Raw genomic sequence first — 13,936 nt, 5'->3', positions numbered from 1 at the left:
CTTCAATTACACAGGCATCTATAACCTGCAGCTGGTGCAGTATTTCCTCTTCACTTGCTTGAATGAGACTTAGCAAATCTTTTTTTTTTAAGAAGAAAACCATAGTGGTTTTCTTCTTAAAAAAAAAAAAAGCTTTTAAACCTGCTTACTTGTTTGTACTGGTTAACTTCAGCCAGAAGAACATCAGTATTGTGAATACCTGTATACTTGTTAAACAAAAACAAAAAATACACAAACAAAAATAATATTGAAGCCCGTCTGTTTGAGTAGGTTAGTGCCTTACAGTGTATTAAAAACTAGTAAGTAGTTATGCTTATATGCTTGTTAAGTCCCGAGGCTGATCATGAGCCTGAGCAGATCACAAGTCTCAGTTTATGTAATTTTTGAAAAATGTCCTAGACATGAAGAAGAACATAGACGACGTGAGGAGGAGATGCTACGCCAGAGGGAGCAGGAGGAACTGAGACGACAGCAGGAGGGAGGATTTAAGCCAAATTTCATGGACAATGTAAGTAGAACTCTGACTAAAGCTGAAAAAGTGTATTAAAAAAAAAAACCCTACAGTAAAATGTTTGCCATCTTATTGAGCTGCCATCTTGTGTACTGTTTATCCTTCAGAACTCCATTATTCTCATGAGTGGAATTATGCAAACTTAGTAGTGCAAATTTCTTGAACTATGACATCGCTGTCATGTAGGAAAAATAAGTGATGCAACATTTCAGTTAATTGAAGGTGTTCAGGTTATCATTTCCCTTTTTTATTCAGGATTTTTTTTTTTTTTGAGAAGATCATTTAGTTTTTTAAGTGGAAGGTCATGAAACTAGATACTATGGACATGGGGAAGTGCCTTAGTTGGGCTGAAAACCTAAATTTTTTAAACAATTCAGTCTGTAAAGCTTGTTTGAATTACTTTCCTTGTATTATGCTCAATTTGTTAAGAATAATATGCTTTAGAAACAGGCAGTGGAGCTTGACATGAAGCCTAAAATCCCTTTTCTTAAGACCCTGCTGTAAGACTAGATGTGGGAAATCTGCAGATCTTTACTAAAGATGAACAAAATAATCAAAAGTAGAAAAAAATCTTTGTCATAATTTCAGTGTTAAATAATGTACCAATAATGTATTTAGGTCTATTCAACCTTAGATGTCTCATCCTGAGGGAAGAGTTAAATGGGGATGTCAGTAGAATCAGCTTCTAAATTTTCTGATCTCTTTTGATAGTGAGGAGGCAAAGTAGTTCCTTTGTGATATTACCAACTGCTGTCAGTTGATTTTGCTGATAAGTGTTTGAGAAACTCACAGCTGGAAATAGTTGATCATTTATTTCCCTGTGTGCTCACACTGTAAAGAAAGCTGTGTTCAGGCATACGTTTTTGGGGGGATGATGATCTAGAACTTAAAATACTTTGGAATGTGCTACTTTATTGAGCTGTTGTCATGTTTTGCAAAATAGTGCATGCAACGATCATCTGATGTAATCTAGAAATAATACTTAACTGATTGTGACTTCTGTAAAGCAAGTATGAAATTCCATTTCATGTTAATGTCATAACATCTTTTGGGGCCAGTCTGACTTTGTGACTGTGTAAGTTATGTGTCAGAATAATCCTGTGACTGAGCTACACGATCCCTGTTGCTCACTGCTGAGAGCTGCAGGAAAGGGAAGATGGCAGGGATGAGATGACAGCAGCTCCCTTCAGTTCCTTTTGCTGTTGGATAGTAGCCTGTTCCTTGTAGCTCAAGGTTGAAGGAGAGCAAGATAGCGCTAGCCACAGCAGCCTCTACTGATTTGCTTTTTGCAGCAATTTGAAATAAGCTTACTTAGTCTATAAGCTTGAATTGCATGCCGTCCTCATGCTGTTCTGTGTATTTAAATTTGGATTATGTTTATTTTGAGGCTCTTTAAGTTGTGTACTGGATGTAGCAAAAACGTAGCATAAGGAAGAGGAATAGTTCAGATGGAAAGTACTTCAGTCACTGTAATGTGACTTCATACGATGGCATTTTTGGGGAGAAAGAACTGGAAGAATGCTGTAGATTATGTGTAGTTCTACTGAGTTGCATTTATTGGAATTTTATTCATCTGGAATAGTTTAGACTGCACAAATAGATAGATGTAGTTGTGCAGTGAGAAGCCTACCAAAAGAGATGCAAGTTGACTGAAAGAATGTGAAGTACAGCTGTCTTGCTTTTTTATATCATGTGAACTTGAAGTGGCATATATAGTAATTAATAAGTTTTTCCTAGTTCAGAGGAGTATTCTAGGCGTGTGATGACTTCTGCTTTGGTTCCAATTTTAATTCAATATTAAGGTTTAAAGAACATCAGGAGTGATGTATTCATTTACATTAACACGTGTTAACTTTTAACTAAGCATGACCTATTGTTCTACGAACACTTATAACATGTCTTTAGATCTGTGTTGAGGTTGTGATGTATGAATGGAGGTTTGAAAAAGCCTTTGTGTTTTGGAGCTGGCAAGAATTTAAAATCATACTTGAAGACTGCAAAATGATGCATCTTTTTTTTTTATTTAATAGAATTATACAGCTGAAGTTGTTTTATTTATTCTTACACAGTTTACTGTGAACAGACTCTATGTGTGGTTTCATCTAGTCCTAGATTACTACTGTGCATACGTTGAAAAAAGTTAATTTCAGTTTTGAGAGTTTAAAAGTTGCTTCTTGGTTTGCATATCGTTTTATGATACTGGAATATATAACTTTTGGCTTAAATTATGTAATACATGGAAGTCTTCTGCCAACCGTGCATTTAGAGGAAACTGATAATTTTCTAATGCTTGTTTTTGTTTCTTAAAAGCTTTGAAAAGTAAGCTTCCTTCACTTATATCCTATTCCTTATTACTGTTCAGTATAAAAGGAGGACATAAATGGTAAGTGCGATGGCCACCGGCATTGGAACTCGTCATATAAGGCTGCTGTATCAGGCTTTCCTGATTAAAGCTTTTTTCTGTATCTTTTTCCTAACTTACTGAACTTTTATTTTTCAGTATGACCTCTTTTGAAAAATGTAATGTAATGAAACTTCATGCAATTAGCAGTTGTTTGGTTTAGTTACAAGTTGATAAATGTTTTCTGTATGACTGTTTTTATTGCTGAGGCATTTATGGTGATGTTGTATATATGTAAAGTAATCTGATTGCATTGACTGCTTATTCAGTGGGCTTCCTAGTGATGCCCAGACAACTTATCAAACTAGCTGTGCAGTCTATAGTAGATAAGCTGCTGATTTACCCTTCTGTATCATGTAGAGTTTTTTATCCTGCTTCGTAAAGGTGGTTTAGTTGAAATTTATACTTCAGTATATATACATTCTAATTAATTGTGATATCTTAATCAGGAAACTTCTTCCTATAACTTTTATTTTGCATACATCCCTTCTCTTGAAGGGATAGCCTGTAGACAGTGATTGTAAACAACGTTTTCCAGTGGCACAAATATATTTGAAAAGCACCTAGAATATTTTTAATTTTAAATATTATTTGCTTTGCAGTGGTTAGTATCCAGTTGTGTATGGCTTATTCAGATATTCGTTGATAATTGTGAATCGAATGCCAGGGAATATTTTTAACTGATACAGAAGAGTGAAAAGAGATCTTGTGTATTAAAATAGTTTAAACGTTTACAAAAGAGCCCCAGATTTGTAGAAATATTATTTTTTTTTTTTTGTGGAACACCCATTTGTTTCCATAATAACACTGCAAAATATTGTAAGATGAATATTGTGCAGAAGCTACAGTGCTGTCCTTCAGCAGAGTTTACAGCTCTTCTTACTGATCGTTTAAAGGTAGTGTTTTGATTTTTAGGTGCCTCTCTTCTTCCCACTCCTGCAAGGGAACCTTCTCCCTTTTCAAGTGTAACTTGTACAGATAAGGAATTGTTTCTTGAGAATTAATCAGTTTCAACTTCTGAAAGCTTGCTGCTTCTTCTGAGGAAGACTTTGTATTTATACTTAATTTTTTACTCTTCTAGAGCTAGTGCACAAAAGTTCATTTTCCTTTTATTTTCTTAAACAAAAGCTCCACTGCTAAGTATGTTGTATAAATAGCAGAATGAAGTGTCAGGCAGTGGAGCAGTGGAGATTGTTTCAATGGTACTGATATAGTGGACTTGACAGCTGTAACATGGTGGGGAGCATGAGGGTAAAAAAATAAAATAAAATTCAGAACAACAGCAAAGTTCATTTGAAGAATCCCAGAAAATTGGTCAGTGTACTGTATGTTTTCAGTCACTGTTCTAAGAGCTGTCTTCCTTTAGATCAGTTTCTAAATGAAGCTTCCTCCCCAAACCTACCAACTATTTTGAACCTGCTGTAGTATGTCAGAGGAATGGGTCACTTGTACATTTCCATACAACTTCAGTAGTAGATTTCTTTCAGAGAAGAGTATTAATAGGATTTTCTCACACCTCTGTTGTTGAGCAGTAGGTTTTTGGACATCTAGACTCTTCAGTAAACAGAACTGAATAGATTTTTTTCCATCTTCTGATCCACCAAAACACCAGTTAGACAAGAAGTTTGAATTCACACTGCATGCAGAATTTTCTTAATTTGTTCAGAACAAAACAAAGTTAAGTCAGGTTTCCAGTAATTAAATTCATTAGTACAAATTTTCAGAGATGCATCTTATTCCATAAATAGTTTTGGTGTTTTGGAGATTTAATTAGCCATTTTAAGATGATTCATGATTGACTTTCTGAGTTGATGTGCATGAAGGATGTCGTCGAGGTAATTTTTAATTTTTCAGTAACAATAATTGCAATAATCATTGCGATATTAGATTGTATTATCAATTTCATATTTCAATATGTACGAACTATGAATATTTTAGATAATGTAACTTTTTTCTCTTGTTCAGCTTTCTTACAAGTATCTAAGACTGAAATTAAGAACTACTGGGGTGCAGTCAGCTAATGGTTGCACAGAATGCTTAGAACATACTAATATTTACCTCCTGAACTTGTAGAGAGTACAAGTAACCATTCTGAATTCATTTTTGTTCACTAATGTACTATCAAATATACATAGATCTCCAGTACAAATTTATTCATAGACATTCCTAAGCTTGTTCTCACCTACAGTAATTGGTACAGATTTTTGTCCCTCTTTTTTCAGATTTTCTGTTTATAAATTAATTAATTTTCAATAAGGCTGATGGACCAAGAAACTTAAATGAACTTTTTTTCTGAAGGTACTTACAGCAAATGGCCATCAGCCTTGGTCAGTCATGTGTTTTCATGAGGCCTTAGAGAAAGCAGATGGCCTTTTTTGTTGTATTATTAATGAAAAGAGTTCAGCTGCCATCTAGTGCTTGTTTAAAAAACACTCATCTTGCTTGCTTAGTTTCTTCATTTTTTGCAGGTGCAATTTAAAAAGCTCAATTAAGAAGTGAATATGATGACTATAGTCGATATATTCAATGTAGTTTCTGAAACTGATTCCTGCTCACAAGTTTTGATAAAGCTACCTAACAGGGTTCCACAAATACTGATTTGTCTTTAGTTTTCTGTCTTCTGACATAAATGTGAGGCTTTTGTAGAACAGAAAAAAATCACGTTAATATACTTGTTTTGTTAAATGTTGTTCATATTTAAGAAACTAATGTTAATATTTGCCTTAATAATTTTCATTTTCTTTTCTTCAGCTTCTGGACTTAAGTTTAACTTGGAGTTTGTACATGTATTTATCCAGACTAAGAAGAGATAACATTCAGTTTCAGTTGTCTACTCAGTACCTATTTTGGACTTAGCCATTTGTGTGAATCCTGAGATCCTGCTTGAATTGAAACTTGCAAAAAGTTTGTCTTTATTCAGAGGGTCTGTACTGAAGGAAGAATGAAACACCTTAAGAGCGATAAGCGAGTCCATAGAATTCTAGAGGAACTGTTTGATGGATGTGAGGAGAGCTTATTTACACTCCTGGTTTCTCTCTCTCAGGATGCAGTACCATTTTTAGTAGCTTTTTGCTTAGTGGGAGCAGTAAGTCCTGACCTTCTGCTTAGCCTTTAATGTTCTGCTTCAGTAACTGGCAGAGAACACTTCTGCAGTGAAAATGCAGCGACCTGCAACCTAGAAAGGAGTTTGTTTCAGTGAGGTTACCTCTCCATTCATATCTGTCTGAATACTGCTTTTTATTTTTAAATGATTTTTTTCATCTGGCTCTGACAAGACTGTTTGCTGCCATGTAGGCATCAAGCAGGTTCACCTCGTTACTTATTGCTTGTTTTGGGTGATTAAGTCCTATGAAGAGTATGAAAGATAAGTGTAATATTTTTACCTTCTGTCATACTTTTCTTAGGGTTCCACTTCATTTTTCCAGTGATCTGCTGGTGTTAGATGCATCGATGTTTTTAATTAGTGTTTTTTGGAAAACACAAGGCATATGCATCTTCAATTGTTGAATTTAATGTTTTGATTAATAGAAACTAACTTCGGTAGTTTTAAAGGGATCAATTATTTTGTTTAAGATTTCTCATTAAAGAAGTTTTTCTCAACCATGATTTCTGTGGCAGCAACTGACTTGCTAACTTAGCTTTACTGTTGAGTAAGGTGAAAGAATATTTGTATTAGTTTTGTTGTGTAGGTGACAGGAAGTATGCTGCTTTTCCTAATGGTGATGAAGGCAATTTTCTTGGTACGCTTGTGGCAAGTAAGCTCTTGTCTCCTCTGTATGTATTCATGCACAGGATCTGGCAAGGGTAGTATAAGGTCACAAATTACATTACTGGTTCTCTTCTGTATGTATATACAGAAGCTCTGAAGAGCTTTTATAGTCTTTTTTTTTTTTTCACTTGGTTTCACTTGTTGTGTGATCTCCCCCACACCAATATTCTGAATTACTAAGCATCTGCTTATCTTCATGGAAACCTGTGTATTCTACAAGAAAAAGCATCTGTTTTCTTCTTTGTCCCTGTTATACTGGGATTCCTATTATCTCTAACATTATTTTCAACTGTATGTTCTGTGTTACATATAAACATGATAATTGTTTAAATATCTGTTGATGAAGGCATACGCTATAACTCAAGAGTTCCTGTATATGTACTTGAGTCAGCAGACTTAACTACAAAGCAGTGCTTTTTTAATCATCCATTTGGATTTAATCAAATGATCAGTTTCATAAACTTATGAAAGTTATAGAGTTGCCTGGCTCAATGTGTGTGGAGTTCTTCATTCAGAACTCTGTTTAATCAAATTATTAGTGTACCTCATCTTCCTCCTTTTTCTCAGTAAATGACCTCCAGGCTGCATTAAAATGTTCACTGGGAAGCTCTGCAGAGATGTGGAGCCTGATAACATCAGAAAGCTTCACTAATGCTTTTTTTAATGTTTTGGATGCTTTAAGTGCTGTATGTGGGCTGGCCAGAACTTTGTTGATGAACTCTTAAATACTGAACTATCCTTACTGTTAAGAACATGCAAATAATTTCCAAAGGAAGTACATACGTTTATTGGAAGCTTTTCATATAAGATGTCTTTACATTGAGGAGAACATGCTTTGGTTTTGGTTTAAAACTTTGACTTTCAGCTTATATTTTGGAAATACTCATGTTCCAACCAGTTACTGAATGGCATCTGCCATTGGTCTTTCAGTTACAGTTCAGTCAATGAATACCGTTTTTATTAAGGGAAAAATAAAACCTGTAATGTGTAACTCCAAAAAACAATATTCCTTAGAAAAATCACTGTAGCTATACCTAGTGTTGCTGTAAAAGTTACTCTTGGTGATTTTGTAATGTTATATTTGACACTGAAATTTAAAGAATTGTTTTTGCATAAACATGCTTAACAATGCAGCTTTATTCTCGGCTGGTTATTTTTTAAGTAGTAATTGACCACTTCCACTTAATCTCTGAATTCATCTTAACATTGGCGAGAAACATAATTTTGAGACATTCAAAAACATTTTGAGCCATTTGCTATGATAATTCATGTAGGTTTGTTAGATTTGCAATAACAACTAAAATGTAACACTGTTTTCAGACACAATTTTCAGTTAAATGTTTAGTTTATTTCTCCATGATGATACAGTTAATCCAGACTTGGTTACTGATTAGACAGCCCTTTAACTCTACACCTGCCGAGGTGAATTGTGGAATACTTAAGTGGAACTTGTAAAGAAAGTTAAGTTTCTTCCATATTTTCATGACTGTGTCGTAATCTATTTTGATATTTACCTACTGTAGTGCAGTTATTTTGGCTAAAATGAAGACATAAGGCCAACTTATATCTAATCTATATCTTAGCTAATATGCTTTGACTATACTGCGAAGTGATTACACATAGCATTTGTGAACTGGGACATATGCTAAATATTACTTTCAGAAACAGTTTTACAGGTAAGTAAACAAGTAAGTGCCTTAAAATAATTACAAATGAAAAAAATGTATAACGTTCAGAAGTTGAAATATATTTCATGTTTTTCGTTGTCATTTAACAAATGAAGGAAATAGGGGAAGTGTGTTTAGGTACTAGTTCAGTGGATCCCAGGTGGTACATAACTAGTCTGCATCCAGGTTAATTGACAGAATGTTGTAGTGAGGAAGTAACAATCAGGAGTTAATATATGAATATATGCCTTCTCCTTAAAGAATTTCCAAAGCTGTTAGCCATTACCTTCTTCATGCATGTTTTGTCTTGTGTAAAGTATTCCTGAATTTTACCTTTAAATATTGGAGAAGCACAAGTTTACCTTCTTTGTGAGTGTTTTTGGATTAAGGACCAGTTCTGACAGAACACTTCTATTCCTGTTTGCTTTCAAATTGCTCCCAGTGATGGCATCTGAGAAAATCTTGCATTTATGCCTTATGTGTTTTATCTCTTTAGCCACAGACAGTAAAGGGGCTTGGTAAGCTTTTCCTTTAGCTGAATAGGTGGAGGTGATGGTGATTGACTGAAGCATGTAATTAAGTGAATTTTGTTCTTAGTCATTTTGGATTATATGTTGTTTGTTTGGTGCCATGTTTTGCCATTTGTTTATATCACTTTGTCTGCTGAATTACATTTTCTACAGGTTTTGAGAAAGTGAGGAACTACAGTTACCATGCCTTTTTATTCTGTGTTGTTGCATATGCATTATTTTGTTGTATAACAAATGGTGGTGAGTGTGGTGGGAACGTGGGAAATAACTATATGTCATTGCAGTGTTTTTAAATATAACAAACACATGCAGAGAAGCAGCAAATAACTAAAACAAGCAGAAATGACTCTATGTCAGTATGGAGCGTTTTGAATTTTTAGCATATAATACAGTAGTCTGAAGGTATGAACAAAGTTGCAGTAGCTCAGGTGATAAAACATCAAAACAAAAATAAACCCACAATTTTTAAAATGAACATTATTTATTAGTGCTTTTATTTATTAGTATTTATTATTCAAGTAATTACAAGAAAAAAATTAAAAGATTCAGAAGACAACATTCTCATGCTTAGTATGGGAGGTCACTAGATAATGACATTCAAAAATGTCTTCAATAGAAATGCAGGCAACTTCTTTAATAGTAGTGACCACTATTTAATACTAAAGATGGGTGAATCTTTGATCAGAATTGGAATCTGAATCATCAGTAGTCTTTACAATAATTCAAAATTATTTATTCATAAATGTTTTAAATAGAAACAAAGACCTTTTTATTACTTTTTTCTGGATCAGATGATGTGTTTAAAAAAAACCAATAATGACTATTCATGTTTTTTCTACTTTGAAGTTCATTTCTACTTCATTTGCCATATTCCATGAAGTTCAGCACTGTGATTATTTTCTGCTTCTCATAACATCAGTGAGAAAATTCCTACTTCCTTTCCAGAGTCGCAGATATTTTGGTTTGTTTTCCTGATTATGTTTTAATCATTTTTTTTGACATTTTCTAAAGTTTTAATTTACTGCAGTTACTCTACTGTATACATGTTCCACTCTGTGGTATTTGCTGTTTTCAGCTGATGCTTTCTTGAAAGAATCTCAGCTCTTAAGTTGACTTCTTCCATCAGTATTTTTTGTACAAGTTTTCCTTTCATTAATTCTGAAGTAGTAGCTGAATAACACTTGTTGTGTAGCACACCTAGTGTGCAGAATGGAGGTTGATGAGCAGTGGAGTGTTCAGGGGTTCCTGGTTATTGTGAAAAACAGAAACCTTTCCTATTTTTGTCACAGTATTTTCATCCATATTTTATAAAAGATATATGTTTTAGTTTTAATTTTGATTAAGGATACGCTTATGTTCTGTAAGATGACACAGGTTTACTCTCTTAGAGATGAAATTAACTAGAAAAGTTTGGACTTAAACAGAATCATGAGAAAATGAGAGACACCTGAAATGTAAGTAAAAACTAGAAGATTAAAATATTGTCTCTTCTGCATTATAAATAAAATAAAAGAACAACATGTGAACTGCTGCATCTTATAAATAGCAGACATGTTTGGAAAATAAGAGAAAAATATTGGTTAATATTAATACTTACTGTTATTACATATTTTTGGGTGTGCTTTAGGTTAGATTTTGAGGTAAACAATCTTGCAAGTCATGTTGAAGCTAGTCTTACAGTTGCTTGAAGCAAATAAATTTGAGATTGGATAGAATGTGGTGAAAATATGCAAGAAAACACAATGCTTAACAGATTGCATTAATAAGGCTGATGCTGCTATAGGTGGCAGTCTCTGAGTGTTAACATGAAAAATGAGATTGTTGTAATAGTTTTTAGTAGGGATGTGTCCATTTACAGGATCTTTAAGTGTTCCTTGGTGCTTACAAATTTGAGGGAACTTTTAAATGAATCATTAAGGTTGGAAAAGATCATATAGTCCAACCATCAACCCAACCATACCCTCTTAACCACCTCCACTTTTACACCAGTGTTGAACATGTTCAGTAGATAAATTGACAGAATAATTGTGCAACTTTTCAAAGACTGTTAATTTAAAAACAATTCACTAGAATCATAGAATTATTGAATTATTAAAGTTGGAAAAACCTCTGAGGTCATCCGGTCCAACTGTCAACCCATTAGCACCATGCCCACTAAGCCATGTCCTTCGGGGCCTCATCTACCTTCTTCTTGAAATTCTTGGTCAAGATGGTGACTCCACCACCTCCCTAGGCAGCGTGTTCTCATACCTAACTACTCTTGCAGAGAATAAATTTTTCCTGATATTTAACCTGAATCTCCTCTAGTGCAAGTTGAGGTCATTTCCTCTTATCACTGTTATGTGGGAGAAGGGGCTGGCCCCCACGATCTCCTTTCGTGGAGTTGTAGAGAGCAGTAATGTCTCTCTCTGCTGCTTCTCCAGTCTGAACAATCTCAGTTCCCTCAGCTGCTCCCCACCAGATTTGTGCTCCAGACCCTTCACAGCTTCATTGCCCTTCTCTGAACACGCTCCAGGGCCTCAGTGTCTTGCAGTGAGGGGCCCAAAACTGAACACAGCACTCGAGGTGTGGCGTCACTAGAGCTGCGTACAGAGGTACCATCCCCTCCCTGCTCCTGCTGGCTGCAGTATTGTGAATACAAGCCAGAATGCCCTGGGTCTTCTCTGCCACCTGGGCACACTGCTAACTCATGTCAGCTAACACTACTAGCTTGTCTGCACAGCCTTTGGAGACGCTGCCCCAGGCCTGGTGGTGTTGTGATAACAGTGCAGAACCCTGTGCTTAGTCTTGTTGAAACTCATACAATTGGCTTCAGCCTATCTGGATCCATCTGTAGAGTTTTCCTACCCTTGGGCACATCAAAAATTCTTTCCAGCTTGGTTTCCCCTCCAAACTTACTGATGATACTATAAATCCTTTTGTCAGGTTCCTCAATAAAGACAAGAAAGAACTGGCCGTAGGACTGACCCCTGGGGAATACTGTTCATGAGTGGTCACCAGCAGGATTTAGCTCTGTTCACCTCCACAATCTGGACCCAGCCATCCAGCTGGTTCTTTACCTAGTGGGGAGTGTATCTATCCAAGCCATGATCTTCTCCAGAATACAGTGGGTGACAGAATCAAAGGCTTTGTTAAAGTCTGGGTAGGTTACATTCAGAGCCTTTCCCTTATTCACTAGGTGGAAAAAATAGTGGCTGTGTCCTCTTTACTGAATTGTGGTTTATTTTAGGGAATTCTTAAATGTAATTATTTAAGGAGTGAGTTGACCCCCAAATGCCTTGATGAAGTGGAGGACAGTCCAATTGAACTGTTTTCTTTTCTGGAGCTGTCAGTGTAGACTTCATGTCACTCAACAGTACATTGAAATTAGACTTGGATTCTACTTTGAATCTAGCTGTAGGCGAATGACTTTGCAAAACAAAGCACGCTGGGAGGGTCAGAGTTATTTAATGCTGTTTGTTCTGCCAAAAACCAAATTGCATACTTTGGTAAGTAGAAGCTAAGCAAAGTGAAGACCTTAACAAAGATCATGCTACTTTGACAGAGGAAGACATTAAATTTCTTCCATCTTGCAGAGATCAGAAATAACTAATTAAAATGAAATTTTACAATAATATGACTTCTTTAATGCACTTTCTTATGAGTTTGTAACAGGTGTGTGTGATCTCTCCCTCCTGCCATTTTTGTCTACAGTCTATCAGTGTGTGTTAGATGATACAGTACTTAGTGAAGTTGTGTGATTAAGTGCTGTCCTCTTCACTTGTTAATTCTGTATGAAATGTTTATGTTAAGGCTGATAACATGATGCTATGTTAGCTGTCTTGCATGTTTAGTAATAAATTCGGTGATGAATTAATCTGTCTGATATTTAACTGGGAAACAATTTTAAAACTTGTTTCTTAGGGATCAGCTTCATCTTAGAAAATACTTTTTGCTTTAAGTACTTTTTCATTCTGTGGTGTTCAGGTGTTGAGAACGTACCCTCAGTGAGCTGAGTGTGCTGGACTAATAATGCATCTTTTTTTTTTTCAGGGAAATGGTAATTGTTTTTGTAAACAGCAAAATCATAATTTTTTCTTTAAATAGGAATGCTTTTCCAACTTCTGTAGCATTTACTGAAATATATATTTGCATATACTTCATGCAACATTTATTACTGTTTTTTTTTACTGATAAGGTTCTTGTAGCATAGATTCTTTTAATCATTTATTTTAATGAGTTATTTGTCAACTCCATTACTTAAATCATTGAGGAAGAAATTGTCTGCTCTAGCATTGTTGTGGTGTTTTTCTGCAAAGACCAAGTCAAACTTAACTTACTAAACCTGATTTTATGAAACCATTTCTATATAATGTATGTTTTGAGGCTATGTTTACTTTATCTAGTTTAATGTATTTGTATAACTAATTCTACATGATGGAAGGGAATTTTTTTTTAAAATACTTTCCTGTGTGTGACCTGTCATTCATAGAATTATTGATTGGGCTGAACAAGATCCTCAGAGGAATGAGTAGCTCTGGATTTAATCACAGAATCATAGAATGGCCTGGGTTGGAAAGGACCTCAAAGATCATCTAGTTTCAACCCCTTGCAGTGGGCCGGGTTGGCAACCTCTAGAGCAGACTGCCCAGAGCCACATTCAGCCTTGCCTTAAGTAACATTGCTCAGCATTACAAGGAGATCTTGCATTTTGAAATAAGATTGGTATTTATATATAAAGCGAAATATTTTGTGATATTGACATTTTCTGGATCTTATGTATAGATTTTGATGGAAAAATATAAGATGTTTGAAAGCGCGTGAGAAGTCGGTAGGCAGAAGGCTTTTCTTCAGCTCTTCATTGGCAGCATAAACTTAGTGAGCTGTAAATTGGAGACACTGGATGAAAATGGCCGAATATTATAAGGAATGGGTTTACAATGTGTGGTCAGAAGATCCCAATTATTTTTGTGTGCCTAATCAGTGATGTTAACTAGTTCATATTTAAAATATACATGGCTTTGCATAAATGATCTTGTGTGAGGATTAAGGAAGATGACACCAAAATTACTTGAGTTT

General features: G+C 35.1%; 1 protein-coding gene across 4 annotated transcripts in view; it reads left to right on the top strand.

Annotated features, from left to right (window-relative positions):
- Positions 1-13,936, top strand: part of PSPC1 (paraspeckle component 1) — a 55,308-nt gene that overhangs the window by 11,219 nt on the left and 30,153 nt on the right. For 3 of the 4 annotated variants that reach the window (XM_065730105.1, XM_065730104.1, XM_065730101.1), the window contains exon 6: positions 400-508. In XM_065730105.1, the coding sequence (XP_065586177.1) occupies positions 400-508 (109 nt within the window). Of the gene's footprint in view, positions 1-399; positions 509-5,663; positions 6,124-13,936 lie in introns of those variants that run through there. The other variant, XM_065730103.1, reaches the window with a different exon arrangement.

Source organism: Cyrtonyx montezumae, unplaced genomic scaffold (genome assembly GCF_038088225.1).
Source record: "Cyrtonyx montezumae isolate F1298 unplaced genomic scaffold, pur_monq_1.0 scaffold_12, whole genome shotgun sequence".
Taxonomy (NCBI): Eukaryota; Metazoa; Chordata; class Aves; order Galliformes; family Odontophoridae; genus Cyrtonyx; species Cyrtonyx montezumae.
Note: the sequence above shows the minus strand (reverse complement) of the source record. Positions and strands in the feature narration are given on the sequence as shown.